The sequence below is a fragment of the Toxorhynchites rutilus genome, chromosome 3, assembly GCF_029784135.1.
Source record: "Toxorhynchites rutilus septentrionalis strain SRP chromosome 3, ASM2978413v1, whole genome shotgun sequence".
Classification (NCBI taxonomy): domain Eukaryota; kingdom Metazoa; phylum Arthropoda; class Insecta; order Diptera; family Culicidae; genus Toxorhynchites; species Toxorhynchites rutilus.
The window spans coordinates 225,227,967-225,241,546 of NC_073746.1; the positions used below are offsets into that span (position 1 = coordinate 225,227,967).

Below are 13,580 nucleotides of genomic sequence, written 5' to 3' on the forward strand. Positions count from 1 at the left end.
ATTGGTGTCATCGCTAAGCCAGCGGTCAACGAGAGACTTGGAGTTGAGTCGCCAACTCGTTGGAAACTCTACGCGCGACACAGCTCTGGTACCCAGCTTGCGACGACGGTCGCCAACAACGTCACAAGTGTCCTTCGTTCGACTCTTGCCGGCCGGCCTCCACACACTTCAAACTTCACACGAACACTGTAAGTTAATAAAAATTGGAAAAAAAGGAAAATCTAGTGTGTATTCAATTGCCAACTGATCCCTTGTTTTGTGCACGGATGTGAAATAAGCCGATCTTGAGCCTCCGCGTTTCAAGCTCGAGCTAGCCATCGAAAAGAGGTCTTGAGAGCCCACCCTCAAAGGTCCCCGCGGCTTAGACCAGGGATCGAGGGCATTTGGGATTAGCCCTTCTGTCTGATCTATTGAGAGAGAGGTAACAAAGTGTTAGTATGAAATTTATGCTATATGAAACACAATTTAAATTCATGAATAATTATAAGGAGTAGTTCCCGCTTCAAAACTAAATAAACCCAAGATTAGTTGTAACCCTGAAGCTTGACGTAGGACTTTGATTATTGGGGACCATCGCTATTGAATTGAATTGATTGAATTGAATTGAATTGAATTGTAACTGTATCCGTAATTTCAACACATTGAGCCCCGCGTTGGTTCCTAGGAGCCGACGTTGAGCTTTTTGGTAGGAAAGCGCTGATTAAAACGTTGAATGTCACGTCAGTCACCGGTGACTGACACCGAGTTTTTGCTCAGGATGTGTCAGTCACCGGCGACTGACAGGATAACATAGGGCTCGGCGTAGTCATAGTCAACTGAGGATAGTTGGTTGACTAACCGACTGACTATATCCGTAGTCAGTTAGTAATGGCTTTTGGTTTCTTCACGCAGTTTCTTCGCCAAAACGACTGAACAGTCAGTCGGGCGTTTGGTCGCTATCTCCCTCTAACGACTCGACTATATCATTTCATTCTTCCCAGTCAAATTGTCCTCATTGTGTGTGTGTGTGCGCTATTTTGTACGCCTAATACTAACTAATACTAACGTGAGGGCCTTTATAGCATACTTGATCAATGTCTCGATGTTCGTTGGTTTGAGTTCACGATGGGTAGAAAATAAACCATCCATTGATGGGGTAACTACTTTTTTGCATCAGGAATCAAGTTTTCGTTCCTCTTTGTATGGACGTACAATAAGATTGCATACGATGGTACAAAATTAGTGTCGAAGCGGAGCTACTGGGAGTAGAGTCGGTCTTCATTTTTCACCGTCGAAGATTTCGGGCCCTGGGATAACATATGATAATAAAGGTAACTAATATAAGCATTCCCTCCCGAACAAAAATACCTTCCACTACGATAAGAGAAATCTTTGTTATATGAACTGAATTGATCTTTAAACGAGTTAAAAGAGCGATAGAAACTGTGATATCCGATAGAATAAACAAGAATTTACACGAGTTACAATTCAGCAGTCTACTGCCGACGTCCATGCCTTTTATTCACCGACTTCATGACGTCTCACACATGGCATTAAGGTGCCACATAACATCCTGACGTCAAACATTAATCCTTAGGATGCCACATCCTCCCCCGCCTAAATAAAGTATAGCTCAATACATTACAAAATTTCAAAACAATTACAGTTGATTCTCAATGTTATTTATTTATCTTTTTTCTCATAGGAACAATTCCATCTCCATCTATAGTGAAACCAAGAAAATCAATCTTAGTTTGATCGTACTCGGATTTTGCTTCATCAATAGTTAAATTATTTTTGCTGAGTTCAATCTTAACCGCCGTTACACATGCTTTCAATTCATCCGGGGTTTTACCGTATACCAAAATATCGTCCAGATATATTATTATATTCGTACATTTTATAAGCAGCCTTTCCATTGTACGTTGGAAAAGTTCAGGTGCGCACGATAATCCAAACGGTAATCTAGTGATGTGATGATATGCATCTTTCAAGTCCAATTTAGTGAAGAAAAGATTTCCTTTTCCATTTGGAATCTCTGTCGAAATTTTCTCGAAACATGGCATCGGATATGGCTCGCGAATAATAGCTCTGTTTACTGCCCGGTAATCGACAACGATACGAAAATCGATGGACCCTTCAGGCACCAATACTAAAGGAGACACATAAGAAATCACATCTTGTTCTTTATCAGCCCTTTCTATGATGCCTTTCGCCTCCATAGCGCGTAGGCGCATATTCGTTGCTGATTCGAATGCTTTAGGGATATTATACCGGATGATCTGCCTTGGTGTAACCGAATCATCGACTTTAAACTTCACTCCTTTTATAGGGATTTTTGGAAACTGCATTGAGTCTAGCGGTTTAGTATCACCCGACATTTTGTTAGATTCAAGGTAACTAACGCTTTTGAATAGGCCAATCCGCAACAGGTCCAGCGCGCGTGCTGTATCGTAACCTAACAGCGATAATTGCGTACCCTTTACCAAAAAAAAACTTGGCCAGTTGCATAGGATTCCCAATATCTGGAATTCCAATGTATGCTCTGAAAGAACATTCGACATCCAGGGGCTGCTGATTTCCACATCCTTGGAGAACTTCTTCAGGGTAAATCGTAACATCCTGGATAACAGTACGACAGTTTCGTTTAATTAATTGCCAATAAAAACTTGTAGTCGTATTGATTGTAGCTCCTGAATCAATTAAAAATTTAAATTTTTCAGATCCAATAGTACAGTGAACAATTCTCGGATCTTGCCCTTTTAGCGGATTGGTATTACCTGCAATTAACTGTAAATGATAACAGATAAAAGAGAAAACGTTACAATCCATAGACATTTTTTCCTACAATAAAAAAATCAATCTTTCGTTGCATGATCCCTTTATCAACATATTTGTTATAAATTAAATTCCATTAAAAACACAAAAAAAATCATTAAATAGAAAACATATTTATTGGCAGTGATATTAACAGTACAGTTCCATTTCAGATTTAGATTTCAAATGTGGGAAGTATATAATTTGCTCTTGAGTATTTTCGATAGATACCTGATTAATCATGTTGGCCTGCTCTTTGACATCGTCAACATGATCTCGTTTCAATGCTTTTCTGTCTATCTGTCTTCCATAGCTGCTACCTGTTGTATTGCAAAACTCAGCGAAATGACCCAAAATTCCGCATTTGAAGCATTTAGCTCGAAACGCTCTACAATTTTTTGGGCCATGACGTCTACCACACCTGGAGCAAATTGAGTCTTTTCTGCGACCAGTCCCCGTTTGCATATCATCCTCGCGCGGCCGGCGATTAAAACGATTGGATTCGTTTCTCCTAGGGTTCAAAACGGCTCGGCAACAAACCTCGCTTCAATGAGTGCAGAGCATTAACCACCTTGTACCCTGACTCCTCTACGGCATCTTTTCTAATATAGTTCAAATGTTTACCATAACTGATAATTTGCGCAACATCGTTGTTCCAAATGTGTGACATTTCGTAGAGTTTCTGAGAAATACCGGTGACCATTCTATCCTGGATTCCTCGAGTCGAGAAAGACGCACCACGCTAGATATGGGGTACAGACTAGGGGGGCGTTGCTGATTAATGGTCAGCTGCATCCCAATAGGAAGTATCCCGTGTCGGGCACACGTACAGAACATCGAAGACTGCAACATACCAATTATGAGAACACTTGTAATACTAACCTCCAGCCAACCGCGAGTAATCGGTTACATATTACTAACATAGTTGAAAGACAAAAATTGTCAAAATATTGGACTTCCGGCCCCGTCAGGCTAACGCCACGTGTGCCTCAATAAAATATATATTTTGAAAAAAAAAATACCGGGAACCGAACGTCTCACCAGTGCTTGCACAAACTCTTCTTTACGTTGGTCCTCTCCAAACTCGCAGAATTTCGCCTGAAGTTCCAGTCTCAACACCCAATCGACAAACGGCTCCTCCACATTCATATGTATCTCGCGAAATATCATGCGCTCTTTAGTAGTATCGCAAGTCTGATTGAAGTATGTATTCAGAGCACTTATTGTTTCTTCGTATGTATCGCCTGTACGTTCTGCTACCAGTTTTTCTTGCATCTCAATTATATTCAATAAATTTCCGCCTGCGAAAATGTTCATATCAGTCAGTTTCGAAGCAGAATCAACGGCGCTATTGCACGAGATAATGCGTTCAAACTGGTCTCGGAATCGTACCCATTCTGCCTTACGTTTATGGGTAGGCGAGATCCATCAAACGCTTTTAACGGCCAAGATCCAGACATCCACTCTGTATGCAGTCTTTCGCGACCGCCATCGTTTGGAGAAAAATTTGCAGGACCGCTTGGAGCTTTGTTTTCCAAGGCTTTTATTTCAACACTGAATTCACCATCGGAATCACTCAACGACGACACATCACTTTCATGCCAGTATCCGCTCATCTTGGCTTTTTCTTCACGCGTAAATTCAAAAATTAATTGAAAACGACAACTAAAAACACTCGAGAGTCAACTGCACAGCTTTTTTCCGTTTCTAATAATGGCTTCCCATCGCGCTAAACCAACAATAATGGTAACAGACATACGTTTACGCTGTCAAATTTCAACCATGAGGCAATGTACTGAAGTACATGTGTGGTTTATCTAAATTATTGAGCAACTTATTATTCCGAAAGCGGCTTGCGAAATAAAAACGACTTCGTTTTGTCAAATCACTTTCGACACAATAAAACTCAGCAATGTTCAAAATTTACGAAATGGAGTATCGTCTGTCAATTTTACCATTCAATTTATTTCGCATTAAGTACTATATGACAACTGTTGGCTATGGGCATTCCCCAACTCAACTTGCTCCAATTTGGCCTTGGTCTTCTACCAGTTCAAATTATTACCATCCCCCTTTTTTTTAACTTGAAAGTCTTAGGATTTCCCCGACTCATTATTCGTGATGTGTTGGCCTTGGGCTTTCCCCGGCTCAACCTTCATGATACGTTGGCCTTGGGCTTTTCCCGGCTCAATCAATTGTTTTGTTTTTTTTCGCTCTTGGTCTTGGGCTTTACCCGACTCAATTTTTCCTCACATTGTTGGCCTTGGTCTACTACCGACTCAACTATATGCATTTCTTCGTATATTTCGGCCATGGGCTTACTCCGACTCAAAATACTTTCATTTTATCGACTCAATCGATCCGCCATGCTCCGTTGCGGTATACAATTTAAAATTTTGTTCTTACCTCAATTAACTTCCATCTAAACGCTTCCGCAATTATCACACGGAATCTATAGTTTCACAGTCACGATTTCCGTTCGTTTTGGCAGGATCGCCAATGTGAAACCGATAGAATAAACAAGAAATTACACGAGTTACAATTCAGCAGTCTACTGCCAACGTCCATGCCTTTTATTCACCGACTTCATGAAGTCACCCACATGGCATTGAGGTGCCACATAACATCATGACGTCAAACATTAATCCTTAAGATGCCACAGGAACATTCTGGAATCATTATTTATTGATGCTGTCTATTTCCAACAGTCAAGTGTTGAAAAATAGATAATCCAACATTAACACGAAAAACTATACATTCTCTGGTTTTCCTACAACGATATTAATTAAGGTACATAAAAATCAATATCAATAACATCGACCCTGCAGAAATACTAATCAATCATTCGACATTTTTTTGTTATTGAAGTATATAGAGAACATAAACTTAAGATCGCCTCTAGCTAAGATATCGCGAACTTGCATGCTTAACCCTCCTGTACTCGCGTGCAAAATCATAACACGTATACTCGCGCACGGTGTCACAGACCGAAAATTGAACTTCTCTGTAATATTGCCATTGTGTATTTTTTAGGCTTTATTGGCATTTATTTGAAAAAGAGAGTACGATTGAATGAAACAACTCTGAAAAATATGTATCCTTCGTCTTTATTATGTTTTAATAGTCATCTAACTCAGCCTCCTCAAAATATAGTAATTTTTGATACTCCAACACAAATAACGAAATTCGAATTTTTCACTGTTATTAATAAAAAAAAAAGCATTTGAATATAATTCATGGAATTATAAAGAGCTATAAAATAAAATAAAAACGTATTAATCGATTGTGGTTTCATTGGAGTAAGAATCAGAACATAGCATAACTGCATACTCGAAACAAACATATTTTTTTACATTTCATGCAGTTGTTGCGTGTTTTTCGGGTCTTTTATCGAAGAGAAGAATGTAGATACGACCTTCTAGATAATTACCTGATGATAAAGGTTCTGGAATATAAAGTTTACATATTTCTAATATTCTTGGTCTCTGTTTTCTTGGTAAACTAAGAATTATTGCCTTTTTTAGATGGGGCTTAAAAAGATTATATAAAAGGATTTCTAGGAACTTCCTATTCTATTTCTTGTTTTCTTGTCGATATTGTCTATTATAAGAAAAAAATATCCCCGAAACTGTAACTGTTAAAAAATACCATAAGCTACAGATCAGTTTATAGTTTACTGTTTAAAATTCTTTCACAAGTGTGTATGTGTATGACCATTATATTTAGCAAATAACTATACGAAAGTCAAACATTTATATTTTACTTTTGAACATATGAATCTAACGACGAATATTTCAACGAATAGTTAATATATGGATCCGTTCAATCCAGTTACAAAAGGGACTGAAATCAAATAAGAATAGTCTGATAATGATCTTATGCATTATACTCAATAAATATTCCACGCCACTAACATTAATTTATACATTTCATTCAACAATATTCTAGAATATGAAAAAAAGCACTTGTCCAAAAAAGTTACTCCTATACTCGCGTCGGTGTGTCAGACCGAAAGTGTAAAAAAAGTGACACACGTCCCCTTCTTACCAACACATGCGATAAGCTGAACGCTGACGAACGACGAATAACGAAGAACCTCTAAATCGGTAGCCAATTTAGTTCTTTCACTGCAAAATTGTCAAATTGTCTAACGTATCAAATCTCATGATAACCTTTTACATAAACCATTTTACCTATATCATAGATTTGTGAAACGAGCACGATATAATTGAACAACAGCCATTCTAATAAAATATCAGGACGTTTAACCCTATGAACCAGGTTTCCGTCGAAACTGTGAGGATTATTCCTTCTTCCGAAATACAGTAGAACCCCGATTATCCGCTAGCGGTTGATCCGCGATGCGGATTATTCGCGATGCGGATTATTCGCGATAGCGAGTTCCATAGTAAATCTTCAGGCCTTCCCGGAATTTGTCACTGAGTGATAGGCTTATACTCTTTCTTTTTGGTCATGGCTTTCATATTATTTGGCCAGTGATGGTGGTCATGCTGTAATATTAGACTGTCAAAAAAGTCCTGCGGTATTTTTTTGAATTTTCATTTGTTCATAAAATTAGTTACAATCATCTGCTTTAAGTCAAATATGCGCCGTTTTGTTCGATTACTTGTTCCCAACGAGATGCCAACTTCATAATACCCCTGTTATAAAGCTCGCTTCCTTATTGGCAAAAAACTCGGATAGCCAATTTTCACAGGCCTCTTTTGTGGCTAACTTCTGACTACCTAGCTCGTTCGCCATGGACAAAAACAGGTGGTAGTCACTTGGTGCAAGGTCCGGACTATACGGCGGATGCAAAAGAACCTCCCATCCGAGCTCCCGGAGCTTCTGGCGCGTCACCAAAGAAGTGTGTGGCCTAGCGTTGTCCTGATGGAAGACAATGCGGCCTCTGTTTATCAAAGATGGCCTCTTCTTCATGAGTGCTACCTTCAAGCGGTCCAGTTGTTGGCAGTACAGGTCCGAATTGAGCATTTGGCCATAGGGAAGCAGCTCATAATAGATTTTTCCTTGACAATCCCACCAAACACACAGCAGAACCTTCCTGGCCGTTAATGAGGGCTTGGCCACCGTCTGAGCCGCTTCAGCGGGCTTCGACCACGACCGTTTGCGCTTCACGTTGTCGTTAGTTAACCAATTTTCATCGCCAGTCACCATCCACTGCAGAAACGGGTCGATTTTGTTGCGATTCAGCAGCGATTCACATGCGTCGATACGGTCAAAGATGTTTTTTTGCGTCAACGTGTGTGGCACCCATACATCGAGCTTCTTTGTGAATCCAAGCTTCTTCAAATGGTTAATAACGGTTTGATGACATATCCCCAGCTCTTGGCCGATGCTACGGCTGCTACTATGCCGGTCTTTCTCGGCTAATTCAGCGATTTTGTCGCAATTTTCGACGACAGGCCTTCCGAAGCGTGGCGCATTTTCGACGACCTCTACACCAGAACGAAAACGTTGAATCCATCGTTGTGCGGTGGAAATAGAAACTGTATCGGGTCCATAAACTGCACAAATTTTATTGGCAGCTTGAGATATGCATTGCATTTTTGCCTTTGTCATAGTAGTACTGTAAAATATGTCGGATTTTCTCTTTATTTTGCTCCATATTTGCGACACTACAACTCACGAACGACTTAACCAAACAAAATACTGTCAAGGACTATATTATAGCGCGCCTTTCCAACAAGCTATAGTATGACTCGATACAATGAATACAACTAGAACTACGCGCTTACAACGACACCTCGCGGAAATACCGCAGGACTTTTTTGACAGCCTAATATCTTTTTTCGTGTTTGCATCTTTTTTTTAGTACTTTATTGCGTTATCGACGATGCTTGCGTTATCGGGAATAGCTTGCCCGACTATTCCGCGGATAATCGAGGTTCTACTGTAATCTCTTCCTTGATTCTGTCAACTGACAAGTGATTTCTAGCGGCAAATGTAAAATAATTCCTAATTAAAATTATTGACTTGAGGGAGAACTTAATAGAAATGTATCGATACCAAGATACCAAATGATTCTTTTTTTTATTATACATATATTCCTTCAGTACATATCTAACGCGTCTAACATCTAACTAACATTTACAGGTGTTCACAAAACTCTCGAAAAAAATGCCCAACTACAAGGATCGTATCAAGGTCGTCGAAGGCAACCTGGAAAAGAATGGGCTAGACTTGTCTGCTGAAAACCAGGAATATCTGCGCGAAAATGTCAACATCATCCTGCACATTGCTGCCACGGTAAAATTTGACGAGGAAATTATCAAAGCTATCAGTATCAACATACGGGGAACGAGAGAGGTGCTGGAAATTGGGAGATTAGCGAAAAACCTTGAGGTATGGGGTGTATGATTAATGAGATTCATGTTTTAAAATTGAAAAGACCATTTGTGTTCCAGAGTTTTATTTACGTATCGACGGCGTACTCAAACAGCTATCAGGAACACATTGAAGAACGCGTGTACCCGCTGGAAATAAGCCCCGAAAAAATCCTGGCAAACATGGAGGATGAGAAGATGAAGGCAGAAGTTTACAACTACTCACTCAAGTGGCCGAACACGTATACCTTCACCAAGGCGCTGGCAGAAGCTATTACCCAGAGTTATCGGCAGTATTTCCCAGTGGCAGTAGTACGCCCATCCTGCGTAATGCCCGCTCTGGACGAACCCATGTCCGGCTGGTGTGACAACATTTATGGAACCAACGGAACATTCATCGGCTGGTACTATGGTTTAATTCGGACTAGCCAAATCGATCCACAAGTACAAATCGACACGGTGCCGGTGGACTACGTTAGTAACTCAATCATCGCAGTGGGGTGGAAGACCTACGATACGAGGTGAGTTGTGATCGTTATGCTTATATTAAATGACATAACCATCGAGAATTTCACTATATATAGAGAACAGGAGAAGGAAATGCTAGTATATAACTGCATAAGCTCTGCAGACAACCCATTGACGTTCGGTATGTTAACATATTATATTTATAATGAGTTTATCACTAGATGATTCACTTTTTATCCCAGATGAACGTCGTATCCAGTGCGAAAAAGTTATTGAAAAGCATCCACTGCTGACTGCCATCTACCGACCAATAACCGTGTGTACCACCAGCGATACCCTGTTTCGGATCTACTCATTGTTCCTTCACTACTTGCCTGCGTTCATTATGGACAGCGCACTGAAACTGCGGGGTGAGAAGGCACGCCTAGTTAGCACATACCAAAAACTTGACAAAGTAGTAGAAACGGTCAAGATATTCACCAATACCACATTCTTCTTCGACAACCAGAACATGCGCGACCTGTATCTTCAGTAAGACAATTTCACATTAAAATTTATCTATATAAACACCAAATGTACTTTTTCCACGCATTTCAGCATGAACTCCGCTGATCTCCGGCAATATCCTTGTGATAACCGTACGTACAGTTGGCGACTGTACTTTGAGCGTATAGTTCCCGGTCTGAAGAAACATTTCTTCAAAGAAGACCTCAACAACGTACGACAGGCTAGGGCGGCTCTAAGACGGAAGGAGTTGACTGTGAACAGCATATTGGCAATTGTTTTTGGTTTAATAGTGTTACAACTGTATTATCTATTCTTCTGAGGAATAAGAACATCTAAGAGATGAACATCGCAAGCTGTGTACACAAGCTTAAGATAAACGTCATAGCTAGGAATAATCAATAAAAAGGTCGATAAATGTACGTAAACACGCATCCTGACAAAGAAATATGTCATCGATGCATTCAATGAAACCACCCACATTTGAAAGAAACTCGAAGAGACACAGAAAAGTGATGAAATAGATTTACGTAGTTCATACGACTGTATACGATGTTAGTCTCTTAGATGTTTTTATCGAGTTTCGTGTGTGTACTTATTCTAAAATCAATTAAATTGATTTTTGTTATAACAATAACACTTATTATGCCATCCGAAATCCGATGAGAATGAATCTATTGATTAGAGTACTAGTGTCAGGGTATTAGAGACTAATTGTACAAATGCTTCGAAAAGCATCGTTAATGCCTTGAGAATGTTCCAAACCCATAAAGTGTATGCAGTACGAGTTCAATCCTTGTGTCGTTCAAACGCTCACACGGAGTAACTATAATCATAAATGAATACTACATCAAACCAGCGAATGGAGAGAGCTTTGACAACATGTAGGGGAGGTGAGGGTAAAACGGACATGTTAAAAGAACTTCAATTCTATCTTTGGAAACTCATATTTCCAAAAACTTTGATGCAGTTTTTTGCAATTCAATATACTGTTTTTCTACCTGATTGGCCAAATATTTTACAAAATAGGATTTTTTTCAATGTTTATTACTGACCGAAAAGTACAAAAAAAATTTCGTTGCGGGTAATATGGACATATAGTGGGGGAATACGGACAGGTTTGTAATATATGAAGCGTAGAGGTTTATTGATTGCGAGAAGAATAATTTTATTCAACCAAGGTCTAAACTCATCACGAATGTCCGTTGAATTATGAAAAAATCGAATTAATCCGACTATAATTTTTCGACTATTTTGCTTTTGGTTCCAGTCAGCTTCTAAACAGTCTACATTTGGCGATTTGATTTCCATTTATAGACGCAGGACATTCCTTAGGAATAAATTAAACAGACTTCTCACAGTTTATCTCACTCCCACTGGCAATTGTCCGTTTTACCCCACCAGTACAATTATTTCAATAGTTTAAATTTTACACTCAAAAATGATTTTTTTTCGTACATACCTAATATCGCTTCTCTGTTAACTCACAAACCGAAATATAACCATCAGCGAATTGAATTTTGATATTAAACCCTTGCTTAATATCGAAGTAAAATTACACCCACACGCGGAATCATGTATGATTTTCGGTTTTTGTTTCCCTTTTCCACCTTTGATCAGTATTCATTGCGATAGTGTGGCATAAATATTATAGAATAACATGTAGAAGGTGTTCTCATTTACAGAAATCTGAAATTCAAAATGTATTATCTGAAATTCAAAATGCGTTACGCGGGACAGTCCCATATTTTCACAAAATGTCCCGGGTTAGATTACGTCCTGCAAACGTCCTGCATTTGACAAAAGAAGCGAAAATGTCCCGCGTTGTCAATATATTTCAATATTAGAATTTGATCATGTTAATTTTCTTAAATTGATGAACATCAAAAAAATATTCATTTGGCAGACTGTTCAAGAGCGCTTCCAAAAATTTCGAAGATTAACAAGTTGAGCCAGTTTCATCTGCAACGGCAACAAAATTAAAATTAAAATTTGAAATTTTTCATCAAATACACCATTTATTTTATTGAAAATACTGCATGATCTTACACAGTAGATCCTAAATAGTATGTTCACAGTGAAAAACTTTTCAACTTGTTGCATTTTCAACGAGTTTAAATAGAATTTCCTGCCGACGTTCTAAAATCGTGGATTTTGTTACATAAAAATGACTCCCAAATAAATATCGTACATTTTTAGCAGCCCAAAAAAAATCGAGTATTGCCAGATACCTTTAGAAGGTTTTGGCTAAGCAAAATATTGAAATAATTTTCCACGAGCTGCGAAAAGAATATTTTTTGTTGGTGGCAATATAGTTGCCCGTACCCGTAAAAGGGTTAAACCCAGAGACAGGACGATAATGGTGCGCTCGAGCATTGTAGATACATAACACGTCTTGTATTATTTATTTACCATTAATCTAAATCACATTAAGAGCCCGGTCTGTCCGTAGTTTTCCAACCAATTCTTACCAAGTCCTGTCTCAGCTGGTCCAACCACTTCGCAGTCTGGGTTCCTCGACTCTTTTTCCCCGCCGGATTTGTGGCGAACATCATCTTTGCGGAGCTGTTGTTCTCCATTTTAGCAACATGTCCCGCTCATCGCACTCGTCCAGTAAAAGTCACGTTGCGCCTTCTACACACTCAGAAAAGCCATACTAGAAAACTACACTGCCGGAAATTGTTCTGAGCACCGATGTTAGAAAAGTGCTTGCGAGTCCACTTCGAACATCTTCCATGTTTCGTGTCCGTAGAGGGCTACCGACTTTACCAAGAACTTGTACATGGTACACTTTCTAGGAAGTCGGAGAAGTTTGTTAGATCTTAGGGATTAGTGTAGGTCATAGTACATTTCACGGCCGGTGTTGTTGTCAGTTGTTATCAACGAACCAAGGTAGGCAAACTCGTTAATCGCCACACGTCGAAGAGCAGAGAGGAGGTTCCATCGCCTTGTCGAAGTCCCTTTTGCGTCTAAAACGATTCCGATAGATCACCTGAGATCCGCAAACTCGACGAAGATGTGTTGTGCAGAAACTTGATATTCTCGGCACATATGAACGATCTGCCGCAGGATCAGAATCTGATCTGTCGACGAGCAGCCGGTCAGGAATTATGCAAGATGATTTCTTACAAATCGGATTACTTTTGGGTACAGACGGCGATAAATTATCTTAGATAGAAGAATCGTGATTTCACAGTACTTCTCACAATTCAGCTTCTTCTTCTTTCCACTCCTCCGGTAGCTATTCGCGTCCCAGATCCTGACTATCAATCGGCGCATACTATGTAATCAGTCTCACGCTGGGACGAGAATGATGAGAATAAACAACCTGTTGCGGTGACAGACTATCGTCAAATCACCCCTCGTGTCGACGACGGCAAACCTTCCAGTTCAACCTCCTATACAGCATAGTGACGCAAAGCTTTTGCAGTGGGTTTCGTCTCGAAATGTCAACGGGTAAAGAACTGT

The 13,580-nt window shown here is 39.6% G+C and overlaps 1 protein-coding gene across 2 annotated transcripts in view; it reads left to right on the forward strand.

The window, feature by feature from the left end:
* The window catches only part of LOC129774606 (fatty acyl-CoA reductase wat-like), a 53,516-nt gene extending 42,790 nt beyond the window's left edge, over positions 1-10,726 (forward strand). Inside the window, exons 3-7 of one of the 2 annotated variants that reach the window (XM_055778372.1) lie at positions 8,911-9,159; positions 9,222-9,661; positions 9,725-9,789; positions 9,851-10,139; positions 10,206-10,721. In XM_055778372.1, coding sequence (XP_055634347.1) covers positions 8,911-9,159; positions 9,222-9,661; positions 9,725-9,789; positions 9,851-10,139; positions 10,206-10,434 — 1,272 coding nt within the window. In that variant the 3' untranslated portion in view covers positions 10,435-10,721. Of the gene's footprint in view, positions 1-8,910; positions 9,160-9,221; positions 9,662-9,724; positions 9,790-9,850; positions 10,140-10,205 lie in introns of both variants that reach the window. The other variant, XM_055778370.1, reaches the window with a different exon arrangement.
* Positions 10,727-13,580: the final 2,854 nt, after the last annotated feature.